Below are 25,465 nucleotides of genomic sequence, written 5' to 3' on the forward strand. Positions count from 1 at the left end.
ATTTGCCAATGTAAATGCTTGTGTCTATAAGGAAGCTTATATAGTTCAGTGAAATTTAGTGGAATAAAAATAAAACAATAATCGTTCTTCCGTTCTTAACTTTATTCCAATACCATGTCTTCTAAACTGCAACATACACTGTGGTGCATAATTGATCGGATAAAAGCCGATTTTCATACAAAATGGCCAAGTTTGAGATGCTGTAACTTTGGTTTGCGTAGATAGATTGAGCTCAATTTTTAACACGGAACTACTTGTATGCTGAATTTAACGTTTACAAGGTACAAAATGTTTTCGTTCACAGGTTTGGGCGTAGCAAGACGTTCAAAATGTGCAAAAGTGAACGGACAGCGGCACCCCTTTGATTTACACGCGTGCCGCTGTCCGATCACTTTAGCACATTTTGAACGCCTTGCCACGCCAAAACCTGTGAATGAAAGCATGTTGTACCTTGTATACGTAAAATTCAGCATATAAGTAGTTCCGTGTCAAAAATTGAGCTCAATCCATCAACGCAAACCAAAGTTACAGTATCTCAAACTTGGCCATTTTGTACGAAAATCGGCGTTTGTCCGATCAATTATGCACCACAGTGTATATTCTCTTTCAAAGAATTTATCTTTGGAGAGACTGGTAGAACACTCATCCACTTCCACATAGTGACAGTAAGCAATCCCGACTAATCGGTGATGCTGTCGAATATATCGGAGCGTCTTTCATAGGACTAGGCGATGGAGTTGGTTGCGGCTTATGTTCGTCAGTAAGCTTCACAGTAGAAGCCGTGTTGAGAAGTGGAGCTGTTGAAAAAAAAAATATTTGCATAATATTTTACAGTACTGTTCTAAGAACTGTAATATAATTTTGTTCAAAAATGAACCAAGTTAGGGAGCATCCATTAAGTACGTCATGGGAACAAAATAGAATTTTCGAGCCCCCTTTTTCTTTCGTACGGGGTTTTCCTATATTTATTACATTGCTTGTCAAAAATTTAAGAATACCCCTCCTCCCTCTTGGCGTAACATACTCTATGGATGCCCCCTAAGGTGGCCCACAGTATATGAAAAACAAAAATTTCGAAAAATGTCAAGTCTTACCTCCTCAATCAGTTTTTTTGGACTCCCAGAAGCTACGTTCAAAATTTGAGCAAAATCGGTTGAGCCTAAGGGGGCGCTCAAAACGCTTGAAGTTTGTATGGGAAAACTGGGCCAAATGTATGCAGAAATTTTCAGTTTTCGAATTTTGCCCCTAGGTGGCGCTGTAAGCGTTCAATAATCAAACCCTTTGGTATTATTGTAGATGACTATAGGCCAAACAACTATGTCGAAGACCGCAAAGTGATCCAACGTCTGTGAAAAAAGTTATATCCTAGGTTAATTGAGGAATAATATCAATAATGAAACTCAATACTTTGCCGCACTTTGCCTAGGGTATAACTTTTTTCACAGCCGTCGGATCACTTCGCGGTAGTCACTACTGTAAAACATGGAAAAGTGATATGTTGATATCATTGTCATCTTCTTCTTCTTCTTTATGGCTCGACGTCCCCACTGGGACTAGGCCTACCTCGCTTCAACTTAGTGTTCTTTGAGCACTTCCACAGTTATTAATTGAAGGGCTTTCTTTGCCTGCCATTGCATGAATTTGTATATTGTGAGGCAAGTACAATGATACACTATGCCCAGGGAGTCGAGAAAATTTTCCCTACCGGAACGGGAATCGAACCCGCCGTCTCCGGATTGGCGATCCATAGCCTTCACCACTAGGCTAACTGGAGACCCATTGTCATTGTCATCTTTCATTCAATTTTTATTCTTCTTGGCTTATTTGAAATACAATGAATGATACTTACTGCATAGACATTAAACCGCACATATTTGTTGAAATTTACCTACTAAAAGTTAACGTAAAGTTGCTTCATTTTTTGAAATGTGGTGAAATGTGTTAACTTTACATAACATTTTTATATACAAAAATCGTTGAATAAGTTAAAGACATCAAAAGTAAATTTAGTTATTTATCCTTGAAATGAGCCAAAAATAATTAAAATTGAACTAGATACATATCACCAAATCACTTTTCCACGTTTTACAAAAGTGACCCCAAACTTTTGGTCGATGACATGAAGAGTTAATTTACTCAATAACTTTTTTTCTAAATTGTTTAGCTAAGTTCTGTAAAAAGCAGTTGAAAGCTAATAGAAAATGGGTTATATTACCGCTCTCATCTTCAAATTTGGTCGACCCAATTTCCCGCGACACTGCCGTAAGTTTATATTCATTTTCTTAGAAAATTTGGCAACTTTGGACTATGTTTACATACAAATTTTTTTGAAAAAGTTTCTTTTAAATCATGTTCAAAGTTTCTTTGATTATGTTTTGAATGAGATCTAGGGGTTTGAAATCGGACGCAAATTGGCGGAGATATGGGCCTGAAAAAATGACATGTTTTTGAGGGGGTGACCCCAAACTTTTGATCGGGAGTGTATGTATCTGTCAAAAGAGGTCAAATATTTGGCGTATCGGCAAAGATTGTACGAGCACTTTAAAGATCATAACACACATGTATTTCGACAAACCACGCTTTATTTTCCACACAACGAACACAATACTTTGTAATCGATCATTTGTTCTGGTGGTTCTACACCAGCAGCACCGCCAAAACTGGAAGGTGGTCCAACTGGGCCAGCTGCTCCACCAAATGCACCGGCAGATGCTCCAGCACCAACGCCAGCGCCAGGTGGCTGTGGAAACGTTGTAAAGATGACAATCGGATCTGTTGAGGAATAATTAGTTGTACAAGTACTGCATACAGTATCGGAACTTAGTAGTAAACGCAAAAAACCTAAAAAATTTCGTTGAAAAGTTATGATGCAATTCATGATTTCAAAGTATCATTTTTTTTTCAGTCAATTAGGCTAGAAAACGTTTTAAGAATCACCATAAAACCAAAATAAAGACTACATATCAATGTTTAATTACGATTGTCGACACTTCTACAAAACTGATTGGTTATCAAAATGTATCTTGGGATCGTAATATATCTCGCATAGTGTAAGACATAGCATAAAGAAAGACGTATTTGACAAAGTTGTCGAAAATTGCATTTTGCAGAAGGAATCAAACGTCGCATTTAAAAGAAAAATATATATTTTTTTCATTTCACTTATAGGTTGGTTAATCATCAAACTATTCATGTCAAAAAATGCGCTTTGTGGAACACCACTTTCTCGAAAACCATTATCCCGAAAGCAACTACATAGAATCTGTTATTACTCCGAACATCAAAACTGCCGTGTGCAGCATACCCAAGTAACATTTTTAGTTTTCTTATATAACTAAAATCATCAAATAAATTGAAGTAAATTGTAAATTATAAATCGCAAAAAAAACAAAACTGTGTTGGTCAGCCATATTATTAGTATTTAATTGCAAATTTGTACGCACAAGACTTTGCTTCTATGACAGAGAAAACTCATGCGAAAAAAGTTTTTCGGTATTATGCAATAAATTACTGCTGGATAAGACAAAGCGCCATGCCAGATTTGGTTTTTGTTGTACTACAAAACACCAATTTTAACCCCGCTTGCAAAATTGTGCATTCAAATCACAATCCAAACATCTACATGGCGTACACAACTGGTAAGCAGGAATAGAAAACCGTGAAAAATATGGATGCCGTCAAGTTAAGTCCTCTTGGTTTTGATTGTAATTGTTTAGAATCATATTATAGAGTTGCTGTTCTTCAAAAATACGAAGTAAAGCCAAGCATACGCCCACTAATTCTTAACGCATATTATGTGCGCTACTCAAAGACTATTAGGTTTTAATGAAATGCGGGTTCAGGCTGACTGCTCTTAAGAGCTTGCTGGCTAGCCGATAGCCGTCAAAAATGTAATCAAACAAAAACTTTCATATTTTCACCAGTTTTTCGGTAGTGTTTCGAGTTATTTTGAGGTTTCTGTTTCATCTGCTAGAGTGTAAGGAAAGTATATTGTGGTAATGATTCTCAATAATGAAACCCAGATGTTTTCTTCAGTGGTTTAGAAAATTTATGGATAATTGGATACGTTTTCGTGGGCATTGCGCAACAAATCTTTTTCTTGAAGGAAAATCCCAATGCGGTACCAGACACCCCTGAGCTTGCTTTATGGCTTCCACTTGTAATTCCAAAAAGGTATATGGTTGCTTTATGATAACTTGGTGCAATCTTTAAAGCTTTAAGATCGATACAATATGCCTTGCGTGCGGCATTGAATAAAGTTTTAGGTTCAAGTTTTATTACGTACTTAACAGTTCGCTTAGAACGAAATTCATGCTCGGCTAAGAGAAAAGAAAATCAGTTTTATACAATGGACTTCTAGGTATCTATAAAGTGTTTTAAAGTAGTTCATATCATTAAAACGGATTTGTAATGTATGATGCTTCATTATACATAAGAGGGTTTATCAAATCAATGCCAAAACCTTCATAAATTATGTCTAAGAGCAGAAAGCATAGAAATTGTTACTTGGGTAGTTGTCCCATGTTAAAAGAGATTCCCATAGAACATGAGACAACTATGCTGCTCACGGCAGAAAATCCTGAGTGGGCCACTATGTGAACAAAAAAAGCGTATTTTTAGATGAGCCATTCAGAAGGAGCATTTCTAGCTCGAATCACGAAAATAAGACATTTTTAAAGATTTTAAATCAAAAATAGATTCTACGTACAAGTTCTAATGAAAAAATATGCATAATTTGTTTTCCAACATCTAAACATTCTTAAATTACATTGAATTTAAAAAATAAAAAATAAAAATAAAGGAAAAATATGCGAAATGTTATTCGAGATTATTTGGTACTGCTTTTTAGTTTTCATCAAAAAAAAAAGATCAATTATTTCTCAAATATTTGTGAATTTTCAGATCGTCTTGAATAACATTAAACAGGGTCCCATTCATTTTTATTTTTGATTTTTTTTTAATTTGCTTTAATTTTTGCATGAAGCAAAACTTAATTTTTGAAAACCGTTTTCTAACTGATGAGCCTTCATCAATTTTCAATAATTTGTCCATGGAAAACAACTTTTCTGGTGATTTTCTGAATGATTCGGGGTAATGGTGTTCTGGGTTGCACTCCTTTACCAGATTTCACGTATGTACAATGAACTACTTCCGATGTTATGCTAACCCGGGTAGAGGAAAAGAGCTCAATAATGGCATATTTTTATATTGAAATCAAAATGTGATACTGGTTTGATTGACATAAGAGATATCAGATCTAAAAATAATATCTGAAATTTACTCCTCGAACATCATCATCACATCATTTTTAGATCTTGTAAGATCTAAACAATATCAGCGTTTGAGCTTGAAATATCAAATTCGGATATTGAACATTAGATAACATTTTCAGATCTTTTATCTCTTGTATCAATCCTACCAATATCACGTTTTGATCGTCAGTACTCCACCATTACCCAGGTAACTTGTGAAAAAGGCAGTGGAAGTCAACTATGTCAATTTGGAGACCAACTCAGAGCCTAAACCACAAAATACTCTGTAGTGTCTCCAGGAAGGCGCGCAAGTATAAAATACAGAATTTCTGATTCGGCCGACCCCTCCACTATTTTTGGAACGTAAAAGCATTCCGACACAACGTTCTTCCTCAAAAACCCGTCATAAGACTCGTCTTGGAAACCCCCATTTCATCGACTGTTTTAACTTACCAAAGCTCACAGAAGCGTACAGTATTGCTTTGATTATCTCTATTTCTGGGTTGTTTTTCCAACCTCCTCGGGGAGTATTTTGACCGTTGATTCGTTTGACGTTGAACCTATGACTGAAACAATATAAATCAATTATGCTTTCTTTGATTTTATTCAATAGTAAAACTGACTTACCCCAAATCGAATTCATGATGATGGTTATCTTTCTCTATGTGGAGATCAGAATGTGTCTCTTTCTTAGTTGGAGCTCCAGACACCAGAAAACCACATAAAAACAACACGAATGCGCCAACCAGAATCACACGAGACATCTTGAACAGCTTTTTGACTATGCAGCGACTCTCTATCACTACCAACCTAAAGTGTTGGCTGAGGACTGAAGCAAAAACTTGTTTGATCTTGCGTTATATTCTCACTGTTACGGCAGACGCTCAAAAACTCTAACCATACCAAATTTAAATTTAAATATTTATTAGCGACTGTTTTACGGCGGCAACGAGTTCTGAACCGTTTCGTGCTACGTTGAACTCCCATACGTTTGGGAAGTCCCAAACACACCTCCTGTGAGTTTAATCTGGTTTTCGTCAAGCAAAATATTGTTCGACCTGACAGTTGTATCGGACTAATATGTTGTTAGAAGCACTTTTTGTCAAATCGGTGACTTTTTTTGAAGAGGACACTTCAGTCCTGTAAGAATATTTGTGTTTCTTGTGTAACAATGTTGTTCGGAAAGGCATTCGTTCAACTATAAGAACCGATTTTCGACAAAGAGATGAGCTAATGGCCCTTTAACTTTGTTCGCAATGGTCGGCTGGCTAGGTATCATCTTTTTTTTTAATTTTTGTTTTATTGCGGCATGCAATTTATGGCTTCTCGCATCATCCTCACTCAACACGAATACGATCGCCTAAGGACTGTTCAATTTATAAAACGGACAACTTGCTTGTGCGATATCTTTTTTATTTTTCAATAAAATCATTATCAGTATTTTGCATAACTTTCTATAGCTATTCTCAAATGTAGGAAAAATATAACATTAAGCAAAATGTTCTTTATTGTGTAACTGAAGCGATTTTCGTAAAACATCAATAAAAACCCATTTCTCAAAATTCGACATAACTTTCCACATACTTAACATGCACATTTTCATGAAGTTTTTAATGTATTGGAATCTTATACTATTCAACTAAAGGTAAAGTTCAATGGTTGGTCAGTAATAATGCACCAAGCATTCTCCAGCTTGGATATAGCGAGTTGCCTTGTTTTCATAGAAATTATTAAAAAATGTTCATTTAGGTCCTGTGTTGCAATAGCATCAGGGATTCGGCTAAAAATTTGCCCAGAGTAGTAGAATATTGCTCTCTGAATGATACAGAAGAGAAATTTACTTTTTATTGCATTTTTCATCATAAATTTATTCCTTAAAGATGGTCATATTGAAAAATTCCATACTTTTTGCTCCATTGATGCAGATTTTCGACCCTAGCGAATCTTGTTATTATTTATTTTCAATAAAGTTGGTCCTATGTTATTGTACACCTTATTTAATAATAATCGGGTGCAAAGTTTTTATTTCCAACATCATTGTTATGCAAAATTTGCATTAGGTTGCACGGTTATTTGGAAGAACCTTCAGAGAACGAAACTCTTTTGAATACTGTGTCTGTAATGGCGTACAGTAATTAAACCAGCAATGCTATTAATACGCAGTTTTCTGCATTTAAAACCGCATTATTCCCACTTTCGACTGGATGCATAAAAAAATTGATTATTTAAAAATGTCATGCCCTTTTTGCTTTACAATTGAATTTTATTCAAAAAATCGAATCACACTTGAGACTTTAATATCTCAACACTTAATTTTCCAATTGATATTAAATTTTGCCAGAATGTTTATTACTCATGCTGCTGCAGCATGGCACATACTTTTCTGGAATTAAAAACAATATACCTTATGTGAACAGTAATTTTATATATATTTTCAATTTTCAGCAATCGAAAAATTCACCTCATTTAACACCTGGCCGATTTTCTATAAAATAAAACTATTTTTATTAGATTCAAAAATGATTACCATAATGGCAGATGACGTACTGAACAACGAAACAAGGGTGGTTAAATTTTAACAACGCGTCTTCTTTTTATAGCCTTGTAAAGTTGTCCGTTTTATAAATTGAACAGTCCTTAATTTGTATCATCTCTGGCGTAATCTATCTTATTTTATTCCAGCTGGACCTGTAGTGGGTGTGACATATCGTGACTTGCATTTTAAATAGTCATAAAAATAAGCGATGCTTGAAAAGATACGGTTTTTATTTGTTTAACAAAAAAAAAAAACAAACATAAGATCGACCTAGTGGGATTGAAAATAAATGAGATTTTGTACAGAAGTTTTACAATTTCATTTTCTGTCAAACAGACGTTTCGTTTTGGCTGAAGTATTGAATTGCCCTGTTAACCCTCTGATACCCAAATTTTTTATTTTGATCTTAATATCATTTTTCGTCATCTAAAATCGATTTAAACATGTTTAACCCTAAAAGGGATATCTGCGGTCCATTGAACCCCAGGAGCCTTTCAGAGCTCGTCTTTGATGGAACACACTCAGCGAGGTGACGAAACTGAGGCCATGAAGGGCTGAAACTGAGGCCTTTTAGGGTTAAGAAGATGATTCTTTTTAACCCTTCCGTTGCCACCTTCCCCTAACGAGAATGCGAATAAAAACACTCTTTTCGCTATAACTTTTTTGTTTTTCAATATTTTTCAACCAAATTTTGACAAAAGAAGCACATATCCTTCAAGTTTAGGGATTTTCTAAGGGTTTTTGGAATGGCCAACTGGTTCCGGAGTTATTCCTAAATCAAAATGGGCCATTGGAATTGGCCATATTTGAAAAAGCAAATTTTCAATATGAGAACACTTTAGTTTTTAGACCTAAATGACCTAGAATGATAGAAAAATATGTCTGGAAGTTCATCTCGGTCACCAAGTGCCATGGAACCAGTTTACGGATGTTCCGGGGTTGAATATGATTCAATACCATCATTAGGGACAATGGAAATTCGCGATTTCGCGGAAGCCGCGATATCCGCGAAATTGCGCCTTGATCGCGAAATTTGAAATATCCCGCGAAATGCTGCGAAATCTGGCAGATTTGAGAAACTTACAAATTTGCATTGATTTTAAACTTTTAAGCAAAAATTGACTGTTAGCTTTTGACAGTGTAGAGTAATTTACGATTCCTTATCTGCATGATGAAAACTTTTCTTATCTGATTTTCGTCAAACTTGTTACTTTTTCGATGAATTTATGATTGCTCTTCACAAAATTCAAACGAATTTTTCATTTGGTCTTCAAAATTTTTTCCTCAACAAAATGGTCAAAAATATGAGTCCGCGAAATTGCCGCGAAATTCACAATAGCAGTCCGCGAAATTTGAGAAATTTTGCCGCGAATTTCCATTGTCCCTACTCATAAGGAATGCTTGGATGAATCCTAAAAGATGTTCTTTGAATATATATACCAGCACGAATGTCTAGAGAAATCCCTCGAAGAATCTGTAGAGGTATTTCGGAGAAATCCATGGAAGAGTTCGTGAAAGAATCTCAGGTAATCCATTCTTGGAGGTAGGCCATAAAAAATTTCTCGAAAAATTCCAGGTCAAAATCTCTGAAGGAATTCCTGGAGAAATCGCCTGAGAAACCTCTGGAAGAATCACAGAAGAATTGTCTTGAATAACCTCACAAATAATTCCTGAAAATCTTCCAATATAAATGTCTAGAACAATCCCTAGAAGAATTCCGGAAGGAATCATAGTATGAATGACTAGAATAATCCTAGGAGGGATTGCTGGAGAAAACTCTGCAAAAATTTCTAGTGAAACTTCATCAGGAATGCCTTGAAAATCCTAAGAGAAATTTGTTTAAAAAAATATCGGGAGGAATCCATAAAGGAATAACTAGAGAATCGCTAAAGGAATCGTTAGAGGTATTCCTTGAGAAATACATGGAAAAGTCCTTGAAGAAATACCAGGAGGAAGTATTTCGGATAACACAAAAACAGCTCAGAATGATGTATCTTGAAAAACCTTGATGTTGTTTCGTTCACATTCGAAAAACCGCTAAAATCAATTCCCGGTAATTAGTTTGTCGGTTCCGAAATGGCCAGAAGTATTCCATACAAAGCAAAACTAGCACACAATGGTATATTTTGAAAACCGCGATGTTTGAAATGCCACATGACAGTCTAAAACCATTTCCAAAACTTTGCCCCGGACCTGGATTACGGAAAATTGGTAGACCGATTTAAAAACGGCCACATTTATTCTAAATGACCAATCATTGTGATAATATGCTATAACTTTCAAAGTCATGAAGTTTGATATGTCGCATGATGGTGTTTATTCATCTTAGAAAAAATGGACCCCGGGACCACCGGAACCGATTTCCGTGAGACCCGCCTATCGGTTCCAAAATGGCCAGAAGTATTTCGGATAACACAAAAACAGTTCAGAATGATGTATCTTGAAAACTCTTTGAAACTTGAAACTTGAAACCTATCTTGAAAACTCACGGAGTTTGAGTTGTTGCATGATGGAAATTCGCGGCAAAATTTCTCAAATTTCGCGGACTGCTTTTGTGAATTTCGCGGCAATTTCGCGGACTCATATTTTTGACCATTTTGTTGAGGAAAAAATTTTGAAGACCAAATGAAAAATTCGTTTGAATTTTGTGAAGAGCAATCATAAATTCATCGAAAAAGTAACAAGTTTGACGAAAATCAGATAAGAAAAGTTTTCATCATGCAGATAAGGAATCGTAAATTACTCTACACTGTCAAAAGCTAACAGTCAATTTTTGCTTAAAAGTTTAAAATCAATGCAAATTTGTAAGTTTCTCAAATCTGCCAGATTTCGCAGCATTTCGCGGGATATTTCAAATTTCGCGATCAAGGCGCAATTTCTCGGATATCGCGGCTTCCGCGAAATCGCGAATTTCCATTGTCCGTACTTATGAGGCATCCCACGAGATTTCTCTAGTAATACCTACTAGTCTTTAGAAAACCCAGCAAGAATGTCAAGAGAAATCCCTAGAGGGATTCCTGCAGGTATCACAGTAAAACTTTCTGGAGGAGTCCTACAGGCATTCCTGAAAGAATCACGGTAGGAATTGCTCGCGGAATCCCAGCTGGAGCTCCAGGAAGAATTCCATGGGAAATTATCAAAAAAACAAAAAAAAAACAAAATGAAGTTTCTGGAGTAATTCCTGGAAGAAACACCAAAGGAACTTCTGAAAGAATCGTAGAAAGATTGTCTTGAATCATCCCAAGAGTTTTTGGGGGTACCCCAGGAGAAATTATTAAAAGAAACCCTAGAAGAATTCTGCATGAGTCCTGGGAGGAATTGCTGAAGAACCACAGTAGGGATTGTTTTGAGAAATCCAGCTGCAACTCTTGCAGGAAGGCCAAGAGGAGCTCCTGGAAGAATCCCATTAGACATTAATGGGGGAATCTTAGGATAAAATCTTTTAGATAAAAATGCCTGGAGGAATCTCCGGAGGAACTTCATGAAGACTCTTAGGAAAAATTTCTGAAGAAATTCTTAGAAAGATTCTGGGATTTATCATTCAATAAATTTCAGCAGAAGTATAAGGAGGAATTGCTGGAGGAATCTATGTAGGACTGAAACCCAATATAAAATGCCTGAAGAAATCCAAAGCAAAATACTAGAAAAAATACCTGGATATCCAGAGAAGTCCCTGGAAGAACTGATAGAGGTGTTCTGGAGGAATCCATAGAGAAGGTCCTGAATTGATCACAGGAGGAAATCCTGAAAAAATCCCATGAAGATTTCCCGGAAGAGTTCCAGCAAGTATTCCAGGATTAATTCCTATAGGAATCACTGGAAGAAATCCTGGAATAAGGCCTGTATCCGCAATAATTGGGACACAGAAGTACGGATGTAGCTCTGTAATGAATCGGTAAAATTGGCCAAAAAAAATGACTGAGAACTCTTTGGTGTATGTTTATTATTTGTGCCAAATTTCATAAAAATCGAACCATTACTTTTAACTATGGATGAAAAACAAACAGACGTGGTTTTAAGCATTTTGTACAATCATGACCAATTTTCATTCGCATAATAGATGGTTCTTTTACGCTACAGTTCAAAGTTCTGTGATGATAAATATGAAATTTCGCAGTTATGATACTTATAGAGACACTTTCTTGCAAAATTTCATCAACTTTGATCAATTGATTTGAAAGCTACTGATACTGGTGTGGTTAGGGGTGAGTGAAATTTTTTCGTGTTTTTCATGTAGGGTCTGGGACCATTTGGGCAGGAGCACCTATTTTGGGCACTTGCTGCTATGACTCAGTCAATTTTGAACCGATTGACTTGATTTTTGAAACACGATCAGGAAGGCGCAGTATCTAGCTATGTTCAAAAATTCAGATCAATCGGTTTGAAATTGACTGAGTTATAGCAGCAAGTGCCCAAAATAGGTGCTCCTGCCCAAATGGTCCCAGACCCTACGATGTTTGCCTATTCATAACTTTTGAATTTCTCTGCCAATTTTCATGAAATTTTCACAGAAGGTGGTTGATTATGTGTATATGTATTATGCCTGCAAAATTTGATGATTATTGGTGTAGTACTTTCAATAGTACAATCGAAACAATAAAGGGTGCTGACTAATTGCTGCCTTAGTGGGCTAAAATCACGTTCAGTCCGAATACAAGTTTCGACTATAAAATTGTATATAATGCATCGATTTTATTGAAATTTTGCCTATGCAACAAATGTAGATTGAGAGGATTGTGTTCAAAATTCCAGACATTTCCTTTGCCAAATTTAAAAGTTACAGCGCAGAAAAGCAAAACAAGGGGCTGTACAAAATTCAATTGCGTGCGTTCAACTGTTCCATTGCTACAAAAAAAAACACTACACCGATTCTCATGAAATTTTCTAAGTGAAATGAACACATCTTAAGACGTTATTAGCAGGGGCGTTTAATTTCGTTTCAATGAGACACTTTCATGCAACATTTGAATGAGTCACTTTATCTGATTGACACACTATTCGAGTCTTTCTTTTCGATTCGGAATACGTTCTCATTCATCGTAGCACTCGGTAGTCTCTCTTCGGGGTGGCGTTGCTTGTGCTTCACTCGGCAGAGCAGTAGTGTCTCACTCTTGCGCGTTAGTCTCTCAATGGTTACAGGCGCCGGTTAATTGGATTTAAGCGGTCGAACTTGTGTTCCTTTTTCATAAAACATAACGATCATTCTATTTGCGTGCACCACTATTTGAAAAATTGTTTTAAATAGTGTTTTTAGCACATCGAAATTTTTCAATGACCCACAATTGAAACGAAAATCCAAAGTGTTTCACTTCAATTTTCAAACACACTTGTTTCAGTAGCAATAATGAATGAGCGTGTTGCAGTGTGAGTTATGAAGCATCGCAGCAGTCCCGTCGCATGGGAAACGATTTGCTACAGCTTTCGTGCGTCATGTTTTCCTTTCGAAATTGCACGTCCCTGGATTAGGCAAAATTTGAACAATTTTAATGTATCTATTGCAGAGCAACTGCTGTATTTCTGTGTCCCGATTTTTACGGATACAGGCTTTATCTGAGGAAATCTTTAATTAAAATCTCTGGAGGAATTCCTGGATCAGTCCTTGGAGAAATCCCTGAAAGTACAACTTAAGAAATTTATGCAAGCATTCCAGGGAGATTGCCTGGCAGGATCCCAGCAAAAAGCCAGGAGAAAGCTCTAGAAGAATACCTAGCAGAATTTTTGAAGTATAAAAGTTAGAAGCAATGTTGCTATTTTTCACCGATTGCTTGCTCATCAAAGCTCATCATTTGTATCTCAATCACGCGCGATTATGCCATGCTCTGATCAACGACACACTGCGTGGTTTATGAACGGCCCCTTTGCAATCTCTCTATCAGTAGGAACTTTTTGCCATGTGCCAAAACAATGTCTCTAGGGATTTCTCTGAGAGTTCTCTCCGTGGTTGCTATCGGAGATTCTCTCAGGATATCAGTTTTCCCACAATTTTGCCTGTAGTATCCCTAGAAAGCTATTTTGTAGATATTTCTGAAGCAATTCTGCAAAAGTTCCAGAATAGAGGATAATTATTAAAAAAAAAAATGTGAGACGAAGTGCAAGAGAAATCCAAAGAGAAATCGTGTTCCGTAAGCAACATAGAAGGACATCCGTAAGAACTTCCAGAGAAATAGTGAAAGATTTTCCGCAATTTCCAGTGTAGTACTTATTACGATTCCTTCAGATATTTGACCCTCAGTTCCTCGCGCGATTTTCGTTTTTTTTCCTGGAATTCCTTCCGGGATTACATTCATAATTCTTTGAAAGTTTTTTTTTAAATGAATGACTTCTGGAGGGAAACCCGGAAGAAATTCACAAAGGACACAAGAAAACACTGCACAGTGGTCCACGAACCAGATTTACGAGGAAAGATGTATTCAACGCCTTCAAATGAGTTTTTAGGCAAATATGGTCTTCTACAAAGTTGTCCCTAATAATAAGGCCCTCTTTAAAATGTGCATGAAAATTAGGGTGGTCCATATTTTCAAAGAAATTGGTAACCAAACTTTTTCATTTGCAAGAATAAATGTATACTCCGGGAAAATTGTAGATCTATGAATTTTGAGCAAGTTTGATGAAGATATTTTTTATGTAGCTTTAAAATTGACCGATCTGAAGGTATTTTTATGAATAAGCTTAGGGTGGTTCAAGAAAAACCGGTTTTCTGGCGTTATCTTTTTCAGTTTCGATTTTTCATCAAAGTCGCCCAAGAAACACTTGTAGAGCAATTGGAGACGCGTCGTTACGTTTGCTGAGATGGTCGTTATCTCTTTTGGTTCAAAAGTTACAGGCGTTTGTCTTAAAAAATCATAGTTTTTTGAAAAGGTGTTATAATGGGTTGGGGCAAACATAAAAAATATCTCATGTCCGCATTCAAAAGAAAAAATGTTGTTATAAAACATATCAAAAAATTAGAGGAGTGTTATTTTTGTAACTCAAGTGAAAAATACTTGAAAAGTGCCTATTTTTTCTAGAAAATCATCAATATCTTTTGAACGGAATGACGTAGCAACATTCTCAGCGCACAAAAAAGCGCGTTTTTGGAAGCTCTAAAAGTAGTTCTTAGGCGACTTTGACGAGAAATTTGAAACAAAAAAAATTAAGCAATAAAACGATTTGTTCTAGCGTCACCCTATGAAAACTATGGGAAAATGCTCCAAATTTGGTCAAAACAGTTTAAACACTTTATCTTTTTTATTTCAAATTTCTTATCAAAGTTGTCAAGGAACCATTTTAAGAACTTTAAAAAACGCATGTTTTCGTGCGCTGAGAATGTTGCTACTTCATTCCGTTCAAAAGATATTGATGATTTTTTAGAAAAAAAATAGGCACTTTTCAAGTATTTTTCACTTGAGTTACAAAAATAACAGTCCTCTAATTTTTTGATATGTTTTATAACAACATTTCTTCTTTTGAATGCGGACATGAGATATTTTTTATGTTTGCCCCAACCCATCATAACGTCTTTTTAAAAAACTATGATTCTTTAAGAAAAATGCCTGTAACTATTGAACCAAAAGGGATAACGACCATCTCAGCGCACGAAAGAACGCGTCTTCAAATGTTCTACCGTCTACCCCCGTTGGTTTGAACGACACCTCATGCAAACAAACGGGGTCCATTTTTTTAATTTGAACTTCTAGTAACCCTGTTAGCATCGAAAACACACCCTTTTTGCTGTTTTGTTTTGATTTTGCGTTCCGTTTCACCCCGTTCCATGAGCAGAATGACGTTTGAACCATTTTTAGTTTAAACGATGTGCAAATTAGCGAGGGTCAAATAAAAAGTGTTCAGATTAGATACGGCCAAACCAACGGGGGTAGACGGTACAAGTGTTTTTTGGGCGACTTAGATGAAAAATCGAAACTGAAAAAGTTAACGCCAGAAAACCGGTTTTTCTTGAAACACCCTAAGCTTATTCATAAAAATACCTCTAGATCGGTCAATTTTAAAGCTACATAAAAAGTGTATTCAGCAAACTTGCTCAAAATGGATGGATCTACAACTATCCCGAATAATGTACATAGTTATTCTTGCAAATAAAAAAGTTTGGTTACCAATTTCGTTGAAAATATGGACCACCCTAATTTTCATGTATATTGAAAAGAGGGCCTTATTTTTAGGAACAATTTTGTAGAAGACTATATTCATCTAAAAATCATTTGAAGGCGCTGAATGCATCCTTCCTCGTAAATCTGTTTCGTGGACCATTGTGCACTGGGAGAGATTCCAGTTCCTTTTTTTAATTTTGCTAATACCAACTTCGTAAAAAGCACCAACACTAAGTAGTATTCCATTTGCACGAGATCGGATGATGTCAAAACAGTGATCGGCCATAGCTGCGGATTTTCTATATGTGGCCGACACAAAAATCGAATGGAAGTGAATCACACTACAGTCATGACTCGCTGGTTGGGGGCTTAATAGTTGGGTGGCTTTTTAGTTGGGGCCCCGTTAGTTGGGCTGTCAGCCAACTAAAAAGCACCTGGATGTCATAATTCAATGTCAAACTGAAAATGACAACCAATCTGTGATTCCGAGGGGCGAGCTAATGAGTTTTTGATTTCCTAAACTTTACTGATAATCGAGAATATTTTCTATTTCATATTTCTTAAAAAAAAAAAAACAATACGTACAATTACTTCGAAACAAATGCAAAACATCGGCAAACTTTATTTTGTCTATCATTGAAAGCGTTTTGTGCTTGCATTTTTGTCCGGGTGATTTCATAAACATCTATATTTTCACTTCACCGACTAAAAATGGGTGAAAATAATTATTTCTCGCATTGGCCATATATGTATCTTGCAAAACGTATCAGTTTTGCTCTAAATGTAAAACAAATTTAAAATTTTTACTTTTTACTTCTAACCTAACAATGATTTAAAAAAAAAACAATGCGCACGCTCCTTGTGCTGCTGTCACTTCACCCAACTAGCGAATCGAATTCGTTGGTTGGGTGGAGGTTGTGGCTCAACGAGCGGGTTCCGACTGTATATATAAATATGTTGGAGTAAAAGGTAATCATGATTTTTATTGTAAAATATTGTAATACCAATATTGTAATAAAATTGCAAATGAAATCTTGGCTTACACTTGTGAAAAAAAATATGAGAGGAACACCAGGAGAAATTTTGAAGAAAATCCGACAGAAAGCCGGGAAAAATTGTTGAAACAATTCCATGAGAAATCCTTAAAGGAATTACACGAATAATCCGGAAGCAATTCCAGATTGCTCCAGAAGAAATTCTCAGAAGAATTACTCGATTTATGCCTTCATGGAAGAATTCCGGCAAGAATTCCAGGAGCGATTCCGAAGAATTTTTTGAAGAAATCCTGGAAGCATTTTCAGGAAAAATCACAGGAGGATTTGTGGGAGATATTTTGTATCAACACCCTGAACAAATCCTGGGCAAATCTGCAAAAGAAATCGAGGAATATATCGCAATATATCACCACTCAAAGCCCCTCCAACGTTTCAGCCATATCTTCACATTTTTTCCTGGATTTTTATTTGAGATTTCTCCTTGCATTTTTTTTTTTGAAGAAATTGCACTGCAGTCCACCTCGGATTTTTTTTTAAATTTTTGATCTCTAGATTTCCCTTGTTTTTTTCTTAGCATTCTTCCCACACTTATCGTAAAGAACTCTGCTTGAATTCTTCTTGAAAAATCTCCAAAAACTCTTTCAAGTAACCTTTTTCCTCTCACGAGAGCAAATAAGATTGCAAGATAATTTTTTTGAAAAAAAAAATATCGGAAAGAAAAACTCGAAATGAAATCCAAGAAACCATTGGAAAACTTCAGAAAAAAACACCGAGAGAAATATACACAGGAAATAAAAAATAAATAGTAGGAACACTGGAACAGTTCTAGGAAGCAATAATGTAGAAAATTACGGAAACAAATCTGGATGAAACTCAAATATATTTTCCGAGAAGAATTCCAGAAGAAATTTCAGAAGGAAAAAAAAAACCCATCAGTATCTTAGAAAGAAATACCTGAAGGAGCTCAACAGATAATCCCAGGAGCTAATTTGAAGAAATTTTAGGAGGCACTTTGGGATGAACTCTATAAGTAATCCAATGAGAAGAAAAATTCTTAGGGAAAGTCTGGATTCTCAGCGAAAAATTACCAGTAGAATTTTATGAGAAATGTCGAAAGGAAACTTAGAAAAATCCTCGGAGTAGTTCCTAAAGAAATGCCGAGTATAACTGTAGGAAAAGTCCAGGATCAAATTTGATTGAAATCCTAGGAAATACCTATACCAGAAGAAATTTCAAGAAAAATCTGTGAGAACACTTCTGGAGATTTTCCGAGTGTAACCCTAAGATCACAAGCGGCAAAAATCATGAAGTTTGATAGATCGCACGCTAGGGATCGGCTCAGGTCAGTAAGATGCTCACGTCCTTAGAGGCATACCCTCTAGTCCGGAACATGGCCAAGTGCTTTCCCGCCCGTTTTCATAAATATTTTTTCGTACTAACACGTCAGAACCCTGCTCGAATGCAACAGCGAAAGAATCCTTTGATCCGATACTGGGCCTATTTATTTGTGACATTCAAACCTCATTTGATCTTCATTTTCTAGTTTTCAAATCTCATTTATTGAATCGATTATATCCTAGTTACAGGGATTTACTTAGGCCGTTATCAAAATTAATACCAAATTCAAATAGGCAAACTGATATTGCACATTGTTCTTTTGGTCATGAATAAAGTGTGTGCCAAATATGGGACAAATAAAAAAAATAATAAAGTTTAAAGATAAAATCGTCTTTCTCATAGTAAAAAAAACACAACTGAATTTAAACTATTTCGTATGCTTTATTTCCCGGCGCAAAGTGAACACGATAATTGTAAATCAAGGCTATCTCCAGGTGCAGCTGCAGCACTAGTACCAACAGCTTGTGGTCCCATCATTGTAGTGGTGACGCTTGAGTCTGTTGAAGAAAAATGGATTAAAATATAGAAATAAGTGATATTGCAACACACGAACACTAACTATGCAGTAAAGTTATCTGAGTTAAAGTTCATCACTGAACAAGCAATCAGTAAGCATTGCCTTCAGCATAGTAGATATCTTTTCGACAAGACGATTAATGCTAATTGGCCGTATATACAGGGGATAGACAAAATGATCGAGACAGGTAGAATTTTCACTTTTCAAAAAATGTTCAACTAGCCTTTAACTTTTTGAAAAGTGTATCGAATATTCTCAAATTTTTACTGTAAGTTCATCAACTAGTTGTGTATCAGTGGTCCAAATTTGGAAAAGATCGGGGAATTTTCCACAAAGTTTTAAAGATTTTTGGAAAAGGTAAAATTATTCGATAGCCAACTTTGAGCTGATATAATCTCCGGATTTAATGAACCGATTGCAATGAAACTTTGACCATTCATGACTTATATAATGTACTCTAGAAAACATTTGACCTAACTTGAAATTTTTTACAAGAGAAAAAGTTATAGCGATTTTATTTCTTTCACGATTGTTTAGCAAATTGGTGTGTTTTTAATATGTATTCCATTATTTTTTTCAAATTTATTGGCGGCTATGCTGTTACTTTCCTTGAAAACACATTTATATATGAGTCAATAAGAATGAACTATAATTTGCATCTTGAATTTTGAAACGATGTTGAAGTTTTGGATAATTTGGTATTTTATTAGAAAAATAATCTAATAGTTATAATTTTCTTCCGTATTAAGAATTTAAAGTTATGTCATTACATAAGTCATAAATGGTCAAAATTTCATTGCATTCGGTTCATTGAATCCGGAGATATAACAGCCCAAAGTTGGCTATCGAATAATTTTACCTTTTCCAAGAATCCTTATAACTTCGTGGAGAATGGCCCGATCTTTTCCAAATTTGGACCACTGTTATACAACTTGTTGATGAACTCATAGTAAAAATTTGAGAATATTGTATGCACTTTTCGAAAAGTTACAGCTAGTTGAACATTTTTTGAAAAGTGAAAATTTTGCCTGTCCCGATCATTTTGTCTATCCCCTGTATATCTCCTGTACTTCAGTGTGCAGCATAGCTGTCCCATGTTCTTTGGGAATCACTTTTAACATGGGACAACTATGCTGCACACAGTAGTGTAGCAATGTAGCTGTATACACGGCCAACTATCGTTAAACGCCAAAAATATTTTTTAAATATTGTATCAAAAACAAATAATTGGACTTGATATATTTTTCATGTATTTGCAACATATTCTGTAAGACTTGTGTTAGAACACATGTATTTTCTTTTTTGTTAGAAATTTTGTTATTTTCACATCATCCTGTATGAAATTTATAACCAACTGTGTTAGACTGTGTTATGTTATAAGCTATTAACAGAATTTGATATAATTTTGTTACGATCCTCTAGTCTAGTAAACTGTTACTGAAGAAAGAATTAATACAGATCGCGTGATTTTACCTTGCTGTTCTAAGACCAAGCCCACTCGTGGGCTTAATACTACACACGCAACAGCACGTCGTTAACGATTTTTAATTTCGTTACCCACCCATTTTCGCACCGGTCGTTCGTTTCCATGTGAGTAAAATAATGATCGGTCGCCTTTGCGCACCGGTGGTCTCTATTCTATCCGTTTCATCGGTTTTTTGCACTTCTGTAAATCATCGCAATATTTTGTGTATTTCTATGGTGTTATTGCAAATCTTATTCAGTAAAATAATCTGTGCTCATATTTTGAAAGAAGGGGTTTTGGATAAGACTGAAAACACTTAGTAAAAATTGAACTCAAATAAATAATTCCCTTGGAGATTTGTACCAGTTTTGGTGCGTTTAAAGATATCATTTTCTCAATAATTTATGATTGTTTTTAATCCCGGAATTCAAGCAATCTTTTTTTTTTTAAATTATATGTTTGTTGCTTACTGTATGACTTGTAGGTTGAATTTTGATCTAAAATAATATCCAACTCTTCGATATCCATGTTGCCTTTCTCGCAAGAAATTTATCTAAATTTGAGATTTTGAGCATCTTTTTAATAATTAAGTTTATTGAATAATTACATCCCTTGCATTTCCAACACATTTATAACGTAGTTGTCTCCTTTACAACTTCGCGTAGGTCAAGATTTTTGAATCCTGGTCATAGTAGAAGCTGCCTTCTAACAGTCTGCGATAAGTTTGCGCAACCTTTTTTCATTAACGTGTATTTTAACTTCATCTTATTCTATACTCAGTCACAACCTTTTAGTTACAAAGCATCAATCGGAAATCTTAATATATATTGCGATCCTTTGGATGCTGGTATATGAATATTTTGTTGGAAGCAGATTATATGCGCTTGAAGTAGACTGCGTATTTGTCAAAGTATATAATGAGCCCACTCTCCTTTTTGGCACTTCATACAACAATTATTGTATATTAACATCCAACACCTGACTTTTTCTATAACGAGAAACCTACAACATGGCAGTCCTGCACACCGCCTATTTTAATTGATGAAACTTGGCAGCTCGACTACATTTTTTTAGATTATTATCGGTATGATTAAAGTTTGTTTTTACAAAAAAAAAAATTACTGAAGTGTTTCTATGATATCTGAATTGAGTTAGGTACAGTCAAAGCGTCTTTGAAAAATCGTAACTACTCTTATCTAATCTTATACATACGCAGCCAGTACGGAATCACCCTGGAAAGCAATCGTGTTACTTTTCTTGTCAATATTGATGCTTGCAGCATATCATAGATATGACACATGCATCAAAGCGGCCAGGTCTACTGCGTTGTATTTACGCGCAAAGATGATTCTTTGAAATACTTGCAGTACAGAATATTTTCTTTCGGCAAAGTACTTCTCGAATTTACAGGGGAGGAAGGATGCGTGGACATATTGTACCAAACGATCCAGATAACATGTTGATGAATATGTTTTAAATATATAAAAATGTGGATAAAAGAGCTGTGAATAATATTGGAAAGATCTCCCCAATTGTTGGGTTGTTTTTATAGATCTAATGTCGAACCTCCTATTTTGTATGATCGGTGTTATTTGCATGGGGTCTTCGTAGATTTTTTTTCTGCTTTGCCTTATTGTTTCTACAAGGGTGAAGTTACCCATTTCGCACACTTTCTTCCTAATGTCTCGTTTGTTTAATTTATATTTTTAAATTTATATTTAATAAACCACCCATTGACGACCACCATTTTCAAAAACAGCAATCAAACCAAAACACCTTTGCCTTTTTCGAAATATTCACGACAAAACGAAACGCGAGGCACAGCTCTTTCAAAGCGGGGGATCTCAGCCCGGAAAGTGAAGAAAGAAAACCTTGTGGTCACTTATTACCGTCAAATGGTATTTTTCCGGGTTAGAAAATACGCACATCTTCTCACGGCGTGCATATGGTGAAGGTTTATCACAAAAAATTAGGCATCGCCAAATCCGCCGTTTTTCGAAAATATGGACTTCTAGCTTTCATTTAACGTGTTCCCCAAAAAAATCCACCGAGGGATCCCGAACAACTTTTTCAGAATACTGTTTTCCCCATACAAAATGCACGGTTCCAAATTAATCCCTATTTCTACTTAACAAACATATCCAATTTTTGTATGAAAAAGTTCCCCCGATGGAATATTTCGATGTTGGGCTTGAATGAAAGCTGGTAGCGTCAGCTTTCACGTAGCGTAAAAATTAGCGATGCCCATTTTTTTGTAATAAATTTGTTCTACCAGACACACCGTGCTTCTCACCGGAATCTGCGACGGATGACGATAATTTTGGAACTTGTCGGAACAAACTTCGCGAGTTATTTATTTGGACATTTTTCTAAATGTGCGAAACCAAACTTTACTTGCTGCGTAGCAACCCCGGCTCAAACATGTACGTGTTAAAATAGCAAAACTCACTGAATCACTATACATTTCTTCAAATATTAGTTTCGAAACGATCGGCCGAATCAAAAACTAAAGGTGTGATTATGAACAATCGTAACTATTTTTATAAGAAAATCAATACATTTTCGTTATGTATGATCCCAAAATTGGCGAAGAAGGGAAAACTTTATTCATAACATACTTAAGCAAAGCTTGTTAATTTAAACCTATTATTTTTCTGCGTTTGTATTGTCACTCTATCACAATTGTATGTCAGACAATTTGTTGTGTTATTCGTGTAACGAATCTATGTTTATGTCTATGTCTATGTTTTGGTTGAAAATCTCAAAGCAAGTAAAAATATTTTTTTTAAATATTTGATGCAAACTAAAATAAACTCCTACCTATACAAAACAAGAAAATCATTCTCTAGAAACTATATACATACCTGGCAACAAATCCATACTCATGTTCTTTCGTCTCCTCTTTACGCTGCCCAGAGAGCTAAACGCGAGAGAGCGCACGAACCTACGGATAGAGACCGTACTTTGCGTGTCTCTATATTCTAAGCCCCGCTACGAACCGTACGTAAACTTTTCGCTTTCGAGCCCTACTTAGCAGCGACCGGTGCGGTTCGCTTCTTTGTTCGGGGCTCTACTTAACGTTAAAACGCTTGATTGAGCCCATGAGTGGGCTTGGTCTAATCTGCTTGAACTTACCCACTACTGTGTGCTGATACTGTTGATTTCCCTGGAAAGTGTTTTGTCCGTTGTCTCTTTTAACCTTATGACTGAAACAAACGGTAAATTGTACTTTACTTGAACTTGTTCAGAAAAAAAGCAAAACCGACTCACCTCAAATCGAATTCATGATGATTGTTTTGTTTCTCTATGGACTGCACAGAAGTTGTTTCTTTGTTTGTTGGAGCTCCGGACCCCAAAATTCCACACAATATCAATGCCACCACGCTAACGAGTATCGCATTCGACATCTTGAACTAAAATGCACCTTTCTATCACTACAAACCTGAAGTTTAAGCTGGAGACTGTAGCAGGAACTTATTTGCGACTGCTTTATATAGTAGCTTAGCCAAGCTCTCAAAAATTAGGATTCATCACATTTTAATTGCTTTCGAATGCACTATCGTTTTATGACGTAAAATACGGTCTGAGGTTAGTATTTTTCCGTTGGGTCCATTTCGTTATACATGAGACTCCCGCGATTGGGAGTCTGTGCAAATAAACTGGTTTCATATTTTCCTTTTCTCTTTTCTATACATAAAAATAAGTTTGAATTCTCCTTGGAGCGATAAAACTCGAGAAAGGCTAAACTGATCTGCATAACTTTTGCACCGTTCGATTTGTCTTCAGGTTGGATGTGTTCATGTTTAGAAAAGACGCAAAAATAAACTTAATAATTAGTTGAATACAGAGAAGAGAAATGTCGGACAAAAAGAAGTGCAAAACAAGCAACAAAGAAGGCGTGGAAATTAGTCTTCATCCAAACTGGTAATAGACCACTGTACTGTTTTGAATTTGTATGGGATTTTGACGTTTCTTGGCCTTGTTGTTTACAAAATTTCTGTAAGAGTAAAAGCGAAGGAGAGAATTTCATGCAGTGCCATTCATTGGTTAAATAAAGATGGCACCAAAATGTGTATGAGCTAGGCACAAAGTCAACACGATCGCAATAAAATCAATCTAGAGTGCGATGCTTCAATAAATAGAAAAATAGGGCACTGCAAGAAATTCTCTCCTTCTCTTTCATTCTTACAGAAATTCTGTAAACAACAAGGCCAAGAAACGTCAAAATCTCATATAAAATCAAAAAATGCAGTGCCCTATAGGGCGCTGCATGGAATTCATTCTTTCTATTTCACTCTTACAGAAATTTTGTAAACAACAAGACCAAGAAACATCAAAATCCCATACAAAATCAAAACAATGTAGTGCCCTATAAGGCACTGTGAAGCCTCGGTTGCTAAGGTAAATTTTTCTAAGTCCTTTGACATTTCGTAACCTTGTTGTTTACGATTCGGAAAAATATGCCAGCTTTTCAAGTGTAGTTTGGTTTAATTCATAATTTGGGCAACGTGTGCGTGGGAAAGTATGCTGATTCATGACTCGATGGTGGCACGGAGGCACAACCCCAGAGGCCCTTCTAGGATTGCACGGGAATTCCATCCGTATTTTTCCAAGAGGTCCTTCGCGGTTACTCCACACATTTGCTCCAGGAGTTACTTCTGAGATTCAAAGAAGCTCTTGATGAGATTTTTCCGGGGTTTTACTAAGGATTACTTCACAAATTCACTTTGGGAGTTTTCCAAGAGTTTCTTTTGAGGTTCCGCCTAGTATATCAGTGGCTCTTGCCAGGAATTCTGGAGAGAATTCCTTGAGGAATCTTGGAAAGAGCTCTTGAAAGAATCTCAAACGGAACCTCTTGAAGAATCTCAGAACAAACTCCTGGAAAATTCACAAAGGGAACTTCTGAAGCAATCTTTACATGCGAGATTCCTCCTGCAGTTCTATCAGGCATTTATACTGATTTTTTTTTTTTCCAGGAGTCCTACAAAAAACCTGACGAGAACTTTTTTTAGTATTCCTCCAAAATCTTCTCCGGGATCCTTCCAGTAACCCCTACCGGATTTTTTTTCAGAAACTACTTCTGGGATTGCTTTAAGATTTCCTTCGGTATTCCTACGGTAATTCATCTGGGTACTCCTTCCGGAATTCCTCCAGGAATTACTTCCAGGATTTTTTCGGGAATGCTACTTTCGAAAACTATAGTTGCATATATGCAACT

At 35.9% G+C, this 25,465-nt stretch overlaps 1 protein-coding gene and 1 long non-coding RNA gene across 2 annotated transcripts; both read right to left on the minus strand.

Annotated features, from left to right (window-relative positions):
* Positions 1 to 2,131: 2,131 nt before the first annotated feature.
* On the minus strand, positions 2,132 to 6,079 carry LOC109621265 (uncharacterized). The gene is made up of 3 exons (XM_029859658.2): positions 5,880 to 6,079; positions 5,706 to 5,818; positions 2,132 to 2,772 (listed from the first exon to the last, which is right to left on the minus strand). Exons 1-3 carry the CDS (start codon positions 6,014 to 6,016, stop codon positions 2,582 to 2,584), a joined length of 441 nt encoding a protein of 146 aa, XP_029715518.1. The 5' UTR covers positions 6,017 to 6,079; the 3' UTR covers positions 2,132 to 2,581.
* Positions 6,080 to 17,764: 11,685 nt separating this feature from the next.
* LOC115259180 (uncharacterized) lies at positions 17,765 to 23,974 on the minus strand. Its single transcript, XR_009999284.1, has 3 exons — positions 23,518 to 23,974; positions 23,383 to 23,453; positions 17,765 to 18,762 (listed from the first exon to the last, which is right to left on the minus strand). It is a non-coding gene; the product is annotated as an uncharacterized LOC115259180 (long non-coding RNA).
* Positions 23,975 to 25,465: the final 1,491 nt, after the last annotated feature.

This window comes from Aedes albopictus, chromosome 3, assembly GCF_035046485.1.
Source record: "Aedes albopictus strain Foshan chromosome 3, AalbF5, whole genome shotgun sequence".
In the NCBI taxonomy this organism is placed as follows: domain Eukaryota; kingdom Metazoa; phylum Arthropoda; class Insecta; order Diptera; family Culicidae; genus Aedes; species Aedes albopictus.

Coding starts and splice junctions, on each gene's coding strand:
- LOC109621265 (XM_029859658.2), bottom strand. CDS start 6,016: ATGTCTCGTGTGATTCTGGTTGGCGCATTCGTGTTGTTTTTATGTGGT. Junction 5,819..5,879: donor CATCATGAATTCGATTTGGG/GTAAGTCAGTTT, acceptor ATATTGTTTCAG/TCATAGGTTCAACGTCAAAC. Junction 2,773..5,705: donor GTACGCTTCTGTGAGCTTTG/GTAAGTTAAAAC, acceptor ATTCCTCAACAG/ATCCGATTGTCATCTTTACA.